The following is a 17,532-nucleotide window of genomic DNA, read 5'->3' on the forward strand; positions in this document are numbered from 1 at the left end:
ATTATTACTAATTCAAACAATTACACCCTGGAATGACGTATTTTTTAGGATAAATTTTTTGTCAGTTAACTACAGTCTACAAGAATATGAGGATCCACTTATTTTAACGATGCTAGGAAAATATTAAAAACGACACATAAATTATATTTTTTGTTCCTTGTTTTGTACATATCAAATGTGAAAAAAGACACACGTTTGTTTTAACAAGTTCAAGTTTAATGAGTCAAATTTGATTCAAATACTAATAATATGATTTGAGTTTTTTTACGAATAAAATTTATTATATGAATTTATATTCGAACTCAATAACAAACCGAATCAAGTCAAATTTTAAAATAGTCGGATCGAGCTTATCCGCAAACACGCACATTAAAGCTGCTGGTTTACGTCTCTGGAGAATAGTCGGATCGAGCTTATCCGCAAACACGCACATTAAGGCTGCTGGTTTACGTCTCTGGAGAATAGTCGGGTCGCGCAAACACGCACATTAAGGCTGCTGGTTTACGTCTCTGGAGTCTGGTCCTTGGTACATACACTACATAGTGTATTGAATTGAAACGGTTGAGTAGATGTGGACAAAGGTCATGATGTGGTGTACAAGCCCACCTAGGTCACACACATAATATTGTACACCAAGATAACACTCCCTCAACGGTCATCCTGGCCCATAATAAATACAGTATCATGCACCCATTAATACACACCCAAGCTTCTCCCATTTCCTTAATTTCATTACACACAGCTTGTCAAGTGCTTCACTAAGAATTTATTATTTAAAGCTGAATATTAATAGTCTGCAACCAGCATGAATCAAAACTTCAGAGATGGATATCTGATTTTTTATATGCAAAAAGCTTATATACTTTACAGATGAGTATAATAATTATTTTTATAAAAACTCGAGATAAATGAGAATCGAACTCAAGACAACATGGAATTATAAAAAATGAACTGCACTGGCACAATAACATATCATTGATCAAGCCTTCACACTGCAAATTTCAGACTCTTTCAGAATCAAAAATTCTTACATTTTCATTTACTAATTCTACTATAAATGTAACAACTTTTTACCAGGAACCTTATGTAAAAGAGCCGGAGAAAAGAATGAGGAGCGTTTGGATCATGAGATTCCAGCCGGTTAACGGAAACCAGAATAATATTTCAATTCAAAACTAGACTAAACATTTGTAGAGAAAGATGAGTGCACAACCTTGTTTTGTCCTCCCATAAGCCAAATCAAAGTCCTCTTGGTAAATGACTGTGTATTTGCCTGAGAATCCAAACTATTGCTGCTCTGGTTTTCCTCGTTACAACCTAGCTCACTTCCTCCACATTCCATCATATCGCAACTAGACCTCCTGCTTCCAGTCTGCATCACATTCTTGAGCTTCGTTTCGTCCCCAGCAACCACATTCTTGTGCATTAGAAACCGGAGTGAGGAGGTTCTCCTTGATGACTCCCCGTTGTTCAAATTAGGCCTCTCCTTCTTACCCCGGAGCCAAATCTTTGAAATTGAAAAGCTTTCCTCCTTGTTCTTCCTAATTCTATCATCAACATAACTGATACTAGGACTAGTACTCGTACCAATATGATTGTCCACACTTTTAAATGTTGCTAAACTAGTAAAATCTCTCCTCGAATAACAATCACACTCAGACATCGCGGTTTTATGGCCTGGAACCAATGGCAGACCAGGCTTTTTATATGACAGTTTTTTCAATGGGGTTCGTATAGGCACCTTCAATGATGTATCTTCATCCATAACATACTCGAAAGACCCCATTGAATAACACCTTCTAGGACCAGCATTACTCTCACCACTACTATTTTCACCTCCATCGACATTTTTGAACTTCCCCAACTTAACTCTAAACACTTTCTCCTCTAACTCTACTTTCTTTTCTTGATTCTCCTCCTCCTTCACTTGAATTTCACAAGATTTCTCGACACGAAAGGACCCCAATTCTTGAGAATTGCTAGTGGTAACCACAACCCCCTCTCTATCATTAACAATTTCTCTTGAACTCTCACTACCAGAATCAAGAACAAGGACTACAGGAGAGAAATTCTTGTTTGTCGAAAAATCAGACAACAAGCAATCTCTACAAAGTGGACAAGTAGAGTGTGAAAGCAACCAAGTATCTATACACTCCATATGAAAAGCATGACTACATTTAGGCAACAATCTAAGATTATCATCACCCTCAAATTCACACAAACAAACAGCACAATCAAATGGATTTTTAACCCCTACTATAGCTTTATAATTAAAGATTGGCAAGGTATCTATAAAAGACTGATCAACTCCAGAATCATGTAAATGAAAGAGCTGCTGCAATTGACCTTGAAGAACAGTTGTATCATCTAAATCATCAAACTCTCTATTCTGTGGCCTAAAGATAAACCTCACAAGAAGATGGAGCAAGCCAGATACAAAAAATATTATAGCTAATATAATGATAATTAGCAAAATACTTGGACTAACCTTGTTGTTCAAACTGAAACCGTTATCTCTATTTTCAAGATTTGACAATGGAGGTAGTGGTAATGGTGGAGGAAACACATATGTTGGTGGCTGCATGGTGGAAACAAAAAAGATTCAAACTTTACACTAAATTCATGTCAAAACAGCAAGCCCTTTTGCCAAAATGGCCAAATCTTTGAGCTAACTGCAAAAGATTTGTAAATTTCAGATTCTTGAAATTCTTGTTTTGGGCTCAAAGACAATGGAATAGAGAAACAAAGAGATGGTAGCAAAGAAAGATTAATAGGGTAGTTGTGACAAGATTGATGAAGTAGAGTGAGCATTAATGATATGATGTTATTGAGTTCTGTAAGTACTGAAATTTTTAGGCCACAGTAAATTTGAAGAAATTTCAAGAATGAAGATCCAATTCAACCCAGAGGAGCTGGTAAATTTGTTGACTTGATGCAAAAGATCTCATCAACCCCCATGCACATTAATTACCTAATCAAAAAATAATCAATTTAATTAATTAATTAATATTTATGGGAGAGTGGACCTTAAATTTCTTCTAATGCAGATTCTTCTATTCTTCTCCGGTTAGGTTGTGGACTTTTATAGTACAGACAAATACTAGAAGGTGAAAATTATACTACAAAATAGAAACAAAAAAAAAATGAAAAAGAATTGATGGATCAAAAGTCATAGGTAGAGAGGTTTGGAGGAAAGAACAGAGAGATAGTAAAACAGAGTAGGACATAGGATGAAGTGTATATATGGAGTTAAAAGTGGAAACTTGTCTACTTGAAACTCTGCAAGTCAACAGATCTGTTAAGTTTGTGGAAGTTGAGTTTCTGTCTGTGTTCCTCCCTCCGTCTCTAAATACTTTTCCTGTTTGTACTTTTCACGTTTGCCAACACACACTTTTGATCGTTAATATCTTTCATTTTGTAGTAGCATTAAATATAAAAACTTCACCGTATTAAAATACTCGTGAATACGAATCTAACAAGATCACTCATGACTATATTTAGTTTTATAGATTAGATGTAAATTAGTAATTTGTCTCGTGTTATGAACAGTACCGACATCACAAATAAGAAAAGAAAAAAGAAACGGAGGGAGTAACTTGTTTCAACTTAAAATCCACATAAGCTTCGGTCCTCTGCAACGTTGTAGCCTCACTCGGGGACCACTCTGTTTGATCTAAAAACTAATCCGATTAATCGTTACGACGTATGTTTATCATCTAAAATTAAATCGATATCGTGTGCCATGTTTCGGTAACCAGATAAATGATAGAAATATAATTTTTTACGCATTAAATTGTATAAAAAACTAAAACCGTAATTGTTGAAAGTCCGAATATCCAGACATCGGAGCGAAGTCAATAAGAGAATCGATAACTCGAATAATTAATTATTTTTCAACACACAAAACATTGGCACTTCATCGCTTATCCATCTTCTATACAAGTTATTTAGTGGGTGTTTGTACACATCACTTCTCGGTTTATTTATAAAAGAAGTGGGATTAAAAAAATTCTGGTTTGTTTGGCTGAAGCAAAGAAGTGCTTCTTTTGGGCTAGAAAAAGTTGGAAGTAAAAAGCTTAGAAATGGAGCTTTTTTCAAATCCGCGACTTCTTTGCAACAAAAAAATTATGGTATCCAAACACTTTTAGTAACTTATAAACTTAACCCAACTTCTTTATTTTAATCAAAAATCACTTTTTTTTAAGTTCAGTCAAACGGTCCCTTATTCTCCACGAGTAAATCGGGATCACCTCTCTTCTTATTTTTTTTTCTTTTTTTACGATTGGTCGGCCTAAAACTAGTTTCAAAAATAATTATTTTATAATGAAGGGAATTCCGATTATGCACCAATTATATTTTTTCTTGTTTGTCCTTTGGGAAATATTGAGTCGCCAAAATGCTTTACAAATGGTGGTAATAGTGAGTGTCTGTACTTGTGGATTTTGCGAATTAAAATGGCACCACCTCATATGTACCATAGCATGTGCATGTGCACCACTCGGGCTCTCCACTGTATATGGCTTGCATTTAAACCGACAGCTAATATTGTGTTTAATTAGTCAATTATTGCAGAGTATGTCTTATGATTTTAGGGTTAATTATCAAGCTAATCCCTGAAATGGGCTTAATGTATCAAGTTGGTCACTGAACTCAAAACGGTATCAAGATGGTCACTAAAGTCACCATAAATATCAAACAAGTACCTTGAAACATAAATTTAAGTAGTAAAAATATTATTTATAAAGTTTTACACATTATTTTTAAATGTTACCACAACCAACTAAAAGGTTATGACTTCTAGTATTTAAAATAATATATTTATATTTTATCAAGTTTATTTATTATTTATATTTTATTTTATAGTTATTTTTCTGTTTTAATTAAAAATAAATAATAAATTAATTCGATAAAATCTAAATATATTATCATAAATATCAGAAGTCATAACCTTTTACTTAGTTTTGGTAACATTCAAAAATAATGTATAAAATTTTATAAATAATATTTTTACTGCTTGAACTTATATTTCAAGGTACTTGTTTGATATTTATAGCAACTTCAGTGACTATCTTGATACCATTTTGAGTTCAGTGACCAATGTGATACATTAAGCCCACTTCAGTGACCAATTAGATAATTAACCCTATGATTTTATGCATTGACGCAATGGTAATCTTAAATTTTGTTTTCCCCTTTAAATATAGCATAATTTTAGAGCATCTCCAACAGATTACCTATACCATGTCTTAAGCTAAAAATTTAAGGAATATGGACAAAAATTCACTCTAGCAGAATCCCTACTCATTCCCTAAATTTTATGATCGATTTTTTATTCCTCATAAATAGGTAACCCCTAACTCATTCTTCATTTTTTTTAATGATTAAATATTCAACTTGCCCTTTTTGAACACTCTTCCCATATTTTTCTTATTATTTTTTTGTTAAAAGAATTTGAATTTAATATTATAATAATAACAGGGAACACAAATAGGGATCATTATTGGAGTTCTCAATCAATATAGGATCCCTATTTCTTAGAATTTGAATTGTTTATTATATATTCAGGGAACCTAGCTGGGATACTGCTGAAGATGCTCGCCATCCTTTGGTTCGAATCATTTGAATTGTCATTTGGATTTAAACTCAATTCTCATCATATTATTTGAAGTTATTTTGGGAGTTCCAACGATGAGTTTTCTGAAATAATCAGCAGAAATTTGTTGATATAAACTTTTATAGATAAAATATTATTCCTATTGTTTTTTCAAGAAAAATATTTATTCTATAAGGAATTTGTAGATTAACCGAAGTCCGAACACAGTCCTAAACTAGAATGATACAGTATATTTCAAATAGCCCATTTAGTGGGCCCGGAAACAAGTGATAAGAAAAGCCCAATGGGCTATCTGGCAAGCAGGGTAGCAGACCAGCATCCCTGAAATTCTCAAAATATCCGTTTGCACTTTTCTCTGATGGCTGAAGTTACCTTGTACTACCTTTATTAAGAGCTTTTTAACCTTTTTTTTTGAAATTTTCTACTTCTTTTTTTTTTTTCCTTAAACTTTTTTTCTTTGAATTTTTAATGTCAGCTCGAACCGGAGTTGGATAAGCCAAAATGTTTCCCAGGAAAAATGGATCTTCTCTCGCTGCAGCCATCACATTTGAAGTACTACTGTCGCACCTGAAGTATTCCGGGCTCGATTGGAATTTTCTAAAAAAATAAAATTCATGAATCTAAAGGTATTCAACTGAGATCGTTTGAAATTAATTAAATTTTTAAATACTCAATTCAATTGAAATTTTATATTATGCTATAAAATCTGATAGTAATTAATCAAGATTTTAAATTAAGATTAAAAATCTGATTGTATCAATTGAAATTGTTTAAAATCTGATGATAATAGATTTTTTTGGATTTCATCATAATGGATTTTTATGGATTTTATATAATGATGGATAATGTGGTACTGATCACTGCTCATAAAACTACAGTTTTTTGGAATCTCCACAAAATCCATAAAAGTTTGAACTATTATGTTTAAATCTTAAAAAAATTATCAACTTTACGACATCTTATAAAATGACGGTATTAAATGTTTTATGAAATTATAATTCGAAATATTTCTATAGTTTCAAGAACAATTTAATATTTGTATTTTTTGTCTGGAGTTCAATATTTTAATTAAATATTTTAAAGGTTCCTAAAAATCACTAATATCCTACGAAATAACACAAAATATGACAAAATACAAATAAAAAAAATTCCACCAGAACACATCTCAATAATTTCAATAATCTAAATCGAACAGTAAACATATGTCTCTTCCCAGTAATCCGCTGCTTGGCCCAAATAATTTAGTTAGTGCCTTCAATTTAGATTAACCACTAAGATTATAAAATAATGAGCTATATATATACCTTTCTTTGCATCTCCCCTAATCATTATCAAAGTTATTGCTTTATGATTTAAAGATGGTTAGTTGGCAATTCCTATATTTATGAGATAGATAGCAGCAGAAAAGAAATCACATGAATTTTTATTGTCATTTTGGAGACCTTTCGTGAAGAATTCAGAGTTGATTTTTTTTTTCCCGTTTCGAATATATTTCATTGTTTTGCTAATTACTACACTAAACTCCGAATTCTTCTCCACACAATCGTAATTATACAGTTATATATAATCAGAACATATAAAATTCAATCACTCTCTCTTTCGTAAATCAATCAATCAATATACTTATATAAAGGAGAAGCGAGGGGCGTGCAGGTGGCGCCTCTCAGATAGCTCCGTTCTATTTTTCTAATTTTTTGGAATTTTTGGATGAAAGATATCAAAAAAAAATTGTTTCAGATTAATTGATATGGTATATATCTTGGCATAAATTAATCTGATTCTGTTTTAGATTATTTATGGAATATAATAAATCGCAAGTATTAATCTGATTCTGTTTTAGATTATTTATGGAATATAGTAGCTTGGGCATAAATTAATCTGATTCTGTTTCAGATTATTTATGGGATATAATAAATTGCAAGTATTAATCTGATTCTGTTTCGGATTATTTATGGAATATAGTAGCTTGCAAGTTTTTTTAATCTGATTCCATTTTAGATTATTTAATTATGGAAAAGAGTAGCACACAAGTCTCTCTGCACCTATAAATACCCCTCTAGGTTGTAAGGTTTTGGATCATCTAAACACAACCTACACTCTCTTTCAATATCACAGTTAGGGGTGTGCATTCGGTTCGGTTAACCAAAAACCGAACCAAATAACCGAAATAATTTCGGTTCAGTTAATCGAAATTTATATTTCGGTTCGTTTTTCGGTAGTCAAATTTTCATTTTCTGGTTATTCGTTTTTTTCGGTTAACCGAATGCACACCCCTAATCACAGTGATATATGTTTGTTGGTTATTCTTTTATAATATTTGTTTTGGTCGTTGGACGTATTTGTTGTTGTTTGCAAAGCTTACTATTTATTTTATTGGGCGATGGATGAATATGGCTAGATGTCATCAATCAGTTCTGTTAAAGCGTTCTATGCTTTTTATATGCAGGGAGTGTTGTATATGTCTAAGAAGTAGTGTTTGGAAAAGTTCTTGACAATGTTAGTCAAGAACATGATTACTTTTCAAAAAAAACCCACACAATTAGAAAAGTTAATGATAATGTTAGTCAAGAACATAATTACTTTTAAAAAAAAACATAATTAAATTAAGATTCGTCGTGCTTTAAATCGTTAATTACATGTAGAAATTTATTATCATTTTTTCACTCGTGAATTATAGTCCAATTTTACAATTTAAATATTAATATTAGTATTGCATCGAGATGTTTATAATATAAAATTTATTTTATTCTACAAATATTAATTTTGAATCATTAATATAATTTTTATAGTCCGCCGCAACGCGCGGCTTCTCAACTAGTAGTTTTGATTAGAGAGTCATACGATAGTTTTAAAAAATTCTGGTCGATCAATAACAATTCTTGTCAACCCAAATTATGAGAATAAAATATTGAATAAATTTGTTTGTCGAAAAAAAGTTCAACCACAAGCACTTACTTTCAAAATATATTACGAGCTACTGATAACAACGTCAAAATTCAAGTTATGTACAAGCATAAACAAATAACACTATTTTGTAATACATAAATTTATATATTTTTAAGATTTTAAAATTTATTATTTATTTTAATAAATCTGATATGAAGAATGTTGAAGATGATACTCTAACAATCTATTCAAGTAAATACTTATCAGTTACAATCGAGATTCAAATATCAATAATTAAATACAAAAATTTACCCACCCAGAATTTACACACAAACATCGTTTAAAACAAGTTTATTTTACAGTGGCATGGTAAACTTGTAAAATGAGTTGCATAACACAAGCTATACACACACAACCAAGAACAATATATTATAGTACAATCAATCATTAAAAAGCTCAGCAATTTGAGCAAAGCAGGCTTAATAATATTTACAGGAATTCGAGTCACCGTAATAGTCGCTGTCTGATCCCTTAAAGAACTCCCACTATTTGTGTTTGTGTTTGTTTATTAGTACTTGGTTGTATGTACATGTCTGTGTTAGTTTACTAGTACTTGTTTATAGCTATTTTTATGTATACAATTTTTATATATCTGTACCGACATTCTAGCACTACCCTTTGGCCCTTTCAATCCCTAGTGCTTGTTTTTGTTTAATTTTAATTTTTTTTGGGTTTTGTCATTGTTTGATTTCTGATCAAATCACCAACAATTGAGTGTTCTTGGTTGTGGGTTTTTGAGGACCCTTTTGTGTCAGCATGTGATCTGGGTGGTTTTTGTTGATTTTCATTTTTCCCGGGAAATTTTGGAATTTTGTGATTATTGGGTGGATTGAGAAGTGGGTCTTGAAAGGGTTTGAATTTTCCGGGAAAATTGGAAGTGGGGTTTGTGGAATTTGACTTTTTAGGGAGAATCGAGAACAGGGTTTGTGGGTTTTGCTGGATTGCTGTGATTTTCTGGGCTTAAGAATTGGTGATCTTTCGAGTTTGATATATGGTCAAAGGCTTTCCTGAGTTTGTATCTGTCATATGGTTTAGTGGCAGTAGGGAGGAAGATATAGTAGATTTATTTTGATGTTTGTGGAAGGACTAAGAAGTGGTTTGTGATAATATTGGTTGATAAAGGAAGGAGCTTTATTGATATTGGTACCTGTTTATGCAATTTCTTTTAGTGATTTTTGGATGATCAGGATGAAGAAGAAATGTGTTATACTCTTAGTCCAACTGTAAATTTCAAGGATTTGTTATAGATAGGAGACAGTATAAGTTGATTTGGTGTGTGTACATATTAAATTACACACTTGGCTGCAATTATTGGAGAATCATGAAGTTTTTAAGTCTTGTTAGTAATTCCTTTGGTTGTTCTGCATCTGGGGAACGCTTGGTTTCTGCGGCAAGAGATGGAGATCTTCAGGAAGCTAAAGCTTTATTGGAATATAATCCCCGTCTTGCTAGGTATTCAACTTTTGGTGTCCGGAATTCCCCTCTTCATTATTCTGCTGCCCAGGGCCACCATGAGGTATATTTAGTAAATACTAGCTTCCGCTTGCAGATTAAATTAGTTAGCTAGATACTACTTATATGCTTGTGTAATCGTAACTTCATTTCATCCTTGTAGATAGTTTCCTTGCTGCTCGAGTCCGGAGTCGATATTAATCTCAGGAATTACCGTGGGCAGGTAAATATTACATGTTTTTGGAATATTGAAATATCACCAAGTTGCCCTTTTGGATTATCTGGTCAATTTCTGCTTACTGTATGTCCATTTGTGCAATTGATTTAAGTCGTATACTTCGACTGTTGTAGTATTGAGTTTTGTAGTGTGAATTTGATGTCAGATGTTTTCACTGAGAGAAATGAAATAATGGGTACATGTTTATGTAACAGACTGCATTGATGCAAGCTTGTCAATACGGCCACTGGGAAGTTGTTCTGACACTGGTCCTTTTCAAAGCTAACGTATGACAGTGTCTACTACAGTTAGTTTTCTTATATATTCCCTTGCAACATCCTTTACAAGATCATTAAGAACTTACAAGCATGTATTTCAGATGCACAGAGCTGATTATCTTAATGGAGGTACTGCACTGCATTTGGCTGCACTAAATGGACATTCTCGGTGCATACGAATCCTGCTTGCTGACTACATTCCAAGTGTTCCGAATTTTTGCAATATCCTAAACAAAAGATCTAGAACTGATGAATCTATCTTAGAATTTGATAGGAGGTACCTAATGCAACAGTCTCCCTTTGGTATTAGTAATATATTCCATATACGTCTAATCTATCTTCTTGGTTCTATTGCATCAGCTCACTCTATCAGGTAATCAATAGTGCCTCTGATGGAGGCATCACTGCCCTTCATATGGCTGCACTAAATGGGCATGTTGATAGCGTGCATTTACTCATTGAACTGGGGGCTTCTGTATCTGAGGTAACTGTTGAAGATGGGACCACGATCGATCTAATAGGTGAATTCCAATATTTGAACTTTTATCTTTATATAGCTACTACTAGTTATCCACCTCTATAATTTGAATCTTTGTCATCAAATTTTTCGTTTCCCTTTGTTCATATTTCTTGGTTCTTTTAATCTTCTTTAAGAAGTCATGCATTGCTTTTGTTGTATAGAAAATAGAATTTTTTTACTAAAAATTTGTGTTACAAATCTGAAAGTTGAGATATTATATAATCCAACTCTTCATCCCCTTTGTGACAGAGATTTTGTAGATTACATAGTAATACTTAAGTGACTGCTTCATGTTGTTAATACTTCAAAGGGACATAGTTACATAAGAAAACCTGGCAACATCTTAACAACATTTGAAAAGGTATAAAAAATAATAATCAGTGTTATTTATAAAAAAAGGCACACTGAAGTGCAAAGTTTACCCTAGAGCCTAGGTTTAAGTCGAGTTGCATGCCTCACTGAAGAGAGGCACAAGAGTTGAGAGCTAGCCGTATTAGATTATTATACAGTTGGCTGAGAGGGTGGTCTCGATGAGATTTTTGGTTCAAACTTGATACATAACCCTATCAGAGGATGAATATATAAGAACTATAGCCAAAATGAAAAAAGAATGGAGGAGTGCATTCCCCCTTTTTTTTTAATAAATTTAATATATTCTGGCCTCAGGTGCAGGAAGCACACCTCTTCACTATGCGGCATGCGGTGGAAATGCACATTGTTGCCAGGTATGTTTCTTTAGTTATTGTTATTATTACTTTATCCACTATTGTTGGACATATCTGATCTTTTGCATCATCATAGATCTTAATTGCAAAGGGAGCCAGTCTGACTGCGGTAAATGCAAATGGGTATGCATTTTATCTACACTCACACTCACTGCACTTGCTGCTACTTTTTTTAGTTGCGATTTTACATATACAATTCTGTAGACAACTGCATTCATCTTTAAAGTGTTAGAACATTTCAAAGTCTCCTTATATCTGCAAATCCTAGATGCATTTGTTCTTCTTGGGACCTTTTCTATACTTGGATCATCTGCTTGTCAGGATGACAAGCAGATGAAATGCTCTATATCAGCTTATGTTGTGAATCAACATTAATTCTGAAATAATGATGAATTTGTTATGATAAAGAAATTGCGCTGTTACTCTTGAGGATTTTCTTTTTATTCAAAAAGAACTTTTGTAATTCGCATAGAGAATCTTTCTCTATGGTAATTCGCATAGAGAATCTTTCTCTATTTGGCCTGAAATTACTTTCTATATGCTCTACATGACATGAGGGTTGTGGTTATGTTTATATAGCTGCATCTTTTGTATCAAGTGATAACTTATTTTCATTTTATGTTAAAGAATCTGATGCTTATAATATTTTTTATGGTAAAAGATGGACTCCTTTGGCAGTTGCTCATTCATGGCACAGAGATGGTCTTGAGGAGATTCTGACCCCAAGGGTTCAGGGACAATCTCCTCTTGCTTTTCCACCTTCTCCGTACTTGTGTCTTCCGTTCATGAGCATTGTCAAAATTGCAAGGTAAACAATTTAATTCATTGTCTATGCTAGCAATCTCATGTGTTTTCCTTTTCTTTTATCAGTATCTTTTATATGTAATGAAATTTTAATGATCTTGTTGTTTGCACGTTGAGTTATAATTATATATGGACCGTAGAGTCCCAATACACGAACACGCACCCACACACGCACACTCATATTGGGTGTCTTTGGTTGGGTTTATCTAAGGTTATTAGTGCTTTAGGGATGTTGGAGGATAAGAAGTTAGATATACATATTCATATATTAGTTCCGTTTTGTTGAGGTTGCGTATATCAGTGCCTTTAGGGATGTTGGAGGATAATAAGTTAGATATACATATTCATACATTTGTTCCGTGTTGTTGAGGTTGCGTATATCAGTGCCTTTAGGGATGTTTGCAACTAGATAATAATTTAGGGGTGGCAATATCAGACACGACCCGAAACCCGACACGAACCCGACCCAACCCGAAACCCGATTTACTGAGACAGAAACCCGAAAGTGACCCGAAAATCACCCGACAGACCCGAAATGGACCCGAAATGACCCGAAACTAGAATTTCATTTGTAATAACTTCAATTTTTGGTTTTATTCAATTTTAAGTGATTTTAGGTTGACCCGAAATCGACCCGATTGCTGACACGAACACGACCCGTTACCCGAAATTGCCACCCCTAGATAATATATACATATTTGTGTTGTGTTTATTTGCACCCTGAATTATATATATATATATATATATGTATATATGTATATGTACAAATAATGGTTTAAGTGGTTTAAACGAGTCCCCGTTCAAAATGGTGAGTTAAGTGAGACATCTGATTGCAATGAGTGGCGACTTTGATATAAACCCCTGAAAGAAACTTAATGTCCTTGAAGATAGAGGTTTTAGTGTACAAATTCTTAATATTTTGAAAATTTTGAAAATAATTTAAATAGGTCCCCTTTAATATTTTCTCGGTCCCCCCTTTACTGAAATCCTGGTTCTGCCCCTGTTAACAGTCCAACATTTAGAATATCAAGCAACCTTGAGCATACACAATTTTTCTCTCTGATCAGGCTTACACAACTTTATTTTTATGACATTCAATAAAGATTATCATCTTCTTATTTGACTGCTGATAAACTTTTATTTTGGTTGGGAAAGACTTGTTTTAACTATTTTGCTAAACAAATGTTCCTGTCTTGGTTATGTGTAGAGAATGTGGATGGCGTAGCAATGATTCTCTTAACACGTGCATGGACCCATGTGTTGTTTGTTTGGAGCAGAAGTGCACAGTAGCTGCAGAAGGTACATATTTCCGCGAATTCAGTGTTAATTATGAATATATGATTTAAAGGAAACAGTGAAAATGCACATACCGGATATGATAGAAGTAGATAACCAGATAACCATCATGTGCCATTTAAATGTTGTTTTGCTGTATATTAAACAAGTTTATTAAACTTGGACGACATCTCTAAATACCCACTGTATAAACTATAAAGTAAGATTTACCAAACCTTAGTGTGTTTCAGCCGTTTAATGATGTCACATATGGCTAGAGAAGATGGGCAGTCACCATGACAGGATGATGGAAACTGTTTAGTGGTTAGTGGTTAGTTGTTGATGAGGGATTGTTGTTGATGTTGAGGACATGTAGTGCAGTGCTTGTTAAAGAGGGTGATATTCATTCTGTAACGGTTATATGTTGTGGAATCAAAATTTGTGGTACTCCATATGGATATAAAATCTTCTTGCATTTTGATCTTTGAAAGTAATAGACATGAAGTAGACTTTATAGCAGTGTTTGTTATTTGAACCGGCACACTGCATCATTATAGAAGATAAGACTAGATTTCAGGCTGCCAAGAGTAAGATAGTATCTTGTTTAACGCTCTTCATGCAAGCATATCAGATTTTGTGCTCGTCTCCATTTGTTTTTTGTGCCAGCACCCAATTTCATAGGCTCATAAGTATCAACACTTCATAACCACTTTCTTGCTTTATGGGCTCTGCATTTAGAATAAATCATGAAATGATAGAGAGTCATTTGGCTATAATATAGTATGTTCATGGTCACCCCCCTGTTGCCTTTATTTAGAGGTTTACGCTAAACTTATCATAGGTTTGACAAAGAATCTGTAGTTCAACTCAAAGACTATCCAATGTATGACATTACAGAATGTCCATCATATATCCTCCTATAATATTATACTTGGAGTCTTCATGAAAGTAGCCTCTCTATTCCTTAATAGTAGGGGTGGACGCTCCTTTACCTTCTGTAGTATTACAATTTATACTCATGTCAGCTGGAAGGAAACACAATATGACTTGGATGCTGCAGTCTCTAACTTTAAATGTGTATCTATACTCATGTCAGCTGGAATGAAACACAATTGATACTTTCTTTGCAAATTCTGTCTCCGCTCATCTCTTTTGCAGTATACCTGAAATATATGTTTGTGATATTGTGTGCTCTTGGATTCTAATTAAATTCACCTTTATTAGTAATCTAGTTAATATAATGATGTAAGCTCTTCGTGACGTAGGTTGCTATCATGAGTTTTGCACTCGATGTGCTTTGTATCTTTGTTCGACAAACTGCACCACTACAGTAGCTCATGGTCCCCCAGGTTCAATTGCTTGCCCTCTTTGTCGCCACGGCATAGTTTCATTTGTCAAGCTTGAGGCCACATCAGCAATAGTTAAGGACATTGCTAGGACAAGTTTATCGCTATCATTTTGCACTTGTACAGCCCTTGGTTCAGACACAATAGAAACTCCATTTTGCAAGCCCGATGTGCATTCTGCTCGATTTCCCCCCACTGGATCGTCTTTCCGTTCTCTGAGCTGCCATAAGTTGTCATCACTGAAACTCAACTCCAGCCTGTGCTTGGGAGCTTCAGATTCCAAGTGTTTGAAATCCAGTTACAGACGCTCAACATCTATTAACAGTGATCGAGCAAAAGCGTGGTTATGCTCTCTTCACCAGTGTGTAGCAACGGGTATCGATTACTAACCATTGCTTTTAGATAATTCCTATACATGTTTCCACTCCACTCCATCACAAGATCAACATGCAAGTGTTGTTTTTTTTGTATCTGCTTTTCCTTTATCGTAATCATTTTTGTGATTTATAATCCAATTACTCGAGTTGTTACTGTGATTGGGTTTTGTGATTCCCAATTAAAAAAGATGAAGTTTTTTATCCCTTGCTTTGTAAATATAGCATCTGCTATGAGCATGAAGCTAGTACAAGCAACTGTAATTATTCGATACATATCGATATCGACCATTGGTCTTTATTGTCCAGAGACGTTTCTTCCAAATTTTGAATGAATGAACTGGTGTTACAATTCAATCTCTTCACTATAATTTAAATCCTTGATCTTCTGTTCTTGGGTCGTGTTTAGATTTTTTTTTTTTTAATTCATGACCAGGCCCGCTGTTTCTCTTACCTGTGCTGCGATTCTGTGAATGTAACAAGAAAAGCCAATGTACAATATTGAGGCTGTTTGCGCATGCTTAAAAGTCCATCTTTCGTGCTTATAAGTAAGAAGTAGTATTTCGTACCGTTAACACTTTCGTGCTTATAAGTCAGAAGTCATTTATTCATTACCGTTAACATTAATGAATTTATAGAATTTGAAAATCCTTACTTTTTCTAGGATTTTATTTTAGAAATTTGATTTTTCAAAAATGTAAAAGATCACATTAAAAAGATGATTTATAATATTCTATTATTATATTAATAATTTTTATATCCAATAAATTATAAATAGCAAAAAAATATTCAAATACATAAATCAAAAATTATTTTTCACTTATAAATAATTTTTTACGTATAATCAATAAATAATTCTTTTAAATTAAGTTAAACGCTTCGTAATCTATGAGGAGAAAATCACCAAGTAGAGAACTATAAATTTCATTAGATTCTGTACATCAATATATATATCTCCACAGCAATCCTATTTACATAAAAAAAACATAGGTTGAAGAATAATTCTTTTACACACCGCTGAAACTCTGATTAGAAAGGAAGAACCATTGTAAACTTTAGCAGGGTTTTACAATGTAAGCTCAGGAGGAATAATCAAGAATAGACAAGGTTGGAAGCTAGCGGACACAGATTATTTACAAGAAACAAAAAAAGATACCGAAAATGGTGAAAAAGTCTTGCAAGGTCAAGAAAATCGAAAAATAGAAAAATAGAAGAAAATACGATAGAAAAGCTCAGTCAAGATAGCGCCACGAGGATATCAAACATCGACACGAGAAAGAGGCAACTTCAACGATTCCGAACTGTCTTCTTGGAAGCATCTTTGAGTGAAGGATGGGAAGGCATGCAGATCATTGTGCTTGTGCATAGCAAAAGACATTGTTCGATTAATGAAAGTGTATTTTTTTTTTCTTGTTGAGTTTGGGTCGAGAGATGAATGTACATGAGTTCAATTTATAGGAAGAGAAAGAAGAGAAAGAGAAGATGATAAAGTGACAGAACAAAGCATCTATCAATCCATCACTGCTGCTGCTCACACTACTACTGTCGCTTCTGTCACACATCTTTTACCTACTTGGTCACGCTATATACTAAAGGAGATGAAGGTGTAGTACTTGAAATCTTTCTCATTTCTTTCAGACTTGCGGACAGAAGCTGTGCGTGAGATATGTCATAAATGCGCGAGTTAATTGCAATTGGCACCCCTTTGGTTTCGGCTTATTGCACATTGCACCTAATAGTTTTGGAAAATACACTTTGCAGCCCCAGACTTTTAACCCGTAGACACTTTGCACCCTTTCCGTTAATTTTTGCCGTTACCGTTAACTTTTGTAGGGGCATTTTGGTAAATTTAATTATATTTAATTAAAATCAGACTTTTATTTAAATTTTCTGACCATCTAAACGATATTTTTAGGCACTTTTTATTTTATGCATGTACTCTTTTTTTAATTTCAATGAAATTTGCTTTCCTAGTATTTTA

The 17,532-nt window shown here is 33.5% G+C and overlaps 2 protein-coding genes across 3 annotated transcripts; one reads left to right on the forward strand and one right to left on the reverse strand.

Annotated features, from left to right (window-relative positions):
• Window positions 1-937: 937 nt before the first annotated feature.
• On the reverse strand, window positions 938-3,056 carry LOC108224977 (RING-H2 finger protein ATL13). Its single transcript, XM_017399755.2, has one exon. It carries the CDS (start codon window positions 2,582-2,584, stop codon window positions 1,181-1,183), a length of 1,404 nt encoding a protein of 467 aa, XP_017255244.1. The 5' UTR covers window positions 2,585-3,056; the 3' UTR covers window positions 938-1,180.
• Window positions 3,057-8,887: 5,831 nt separating this feature from the next.
• LOC108227958 (E3 ubiquitin-protein ligase XBAT32) lies at window positions 8,888-15,908 on the forward strand. Of its 2 annotated transcripts, none has more exons than XM_017403367.2 (10): window positions 8,888-10,076; window positions 10,176-10,235; window positions 10,445-10,516; window positions 10,609-10,784; window positions 10,868-11,028; window positions 11,694-11,752; window positions 11,829-11,875; window positions 12,414-12,560; window positions 13,764-13,855; window positions 15,097-15,908. In XM_017403367.2, the coding sequence occupies exons 1-10, from the start codon at window positions 9,882-9,884 to the stop codon at window positions 15,564-15,566; spliced, it is 1,479 nt and encodes a 492-aa protein (XP_017258856.1). In that variant the 5' UTR covers window positions 8,888-9,881; the 3' UTR covers window positions 15,567-15,908. The 2 variants fall into 2 exon arrangements, with proteins under 2 accessions (XP_017258856.1, XP_017258858.1); XM_017403369.2 differs by having other exon boundaries at window positions 9,936-10,076; window positions 10,180-10,235; window positions 15,097-15,758.
• Window positions 15,909-17,532: the final 1,624 nt, after the last annotated feature.

This window comes from Daucus carota, chromosome 6, assembly GCF_001625215.2.
Source record: "Daucus carota subsp. sativus chromosome 6, DH1 v3.0, whole genome shotgun sequence".
Lineage (NCBI taxonomy): Eukaryota > Viridiplantae > Streptophyta > Magnoliopsida > Apiales > Apiaceae > Daucus > Daucus carota.

Bases quoted from the DNA above. Each gene is read 5' to 3' on its own strand.
- LOC108224977 (XM_017399755.2), bottom strand. From the start codon at position 2,584: ATGCAGCCACCAACATATGTGTTTCCTCCACCATTACCACTACCTCCA.
- LOC108227958 (XM_017403367.2), top strand. From the start codon at position 9,882: ATGAAGTTTTTAAGTCTTGTTAGTAATTCCTTTGGTTGTTCTGCATCT. The intron at 11,876-12,413 runs GTATGCATTTTA...TTATGGTAAAAG, and splicing joins ACTGCGGTAAATGCAAATGG to ATGGACTCCTTTGGCAGTTG. The intron at 12,561-13,763 runs GTAAACAATTTA...GGTTATGTGTAG, and splicing joins AGCATTGTCAAAATTGCAAG to AGAATGTGGATGGCGTAGCA.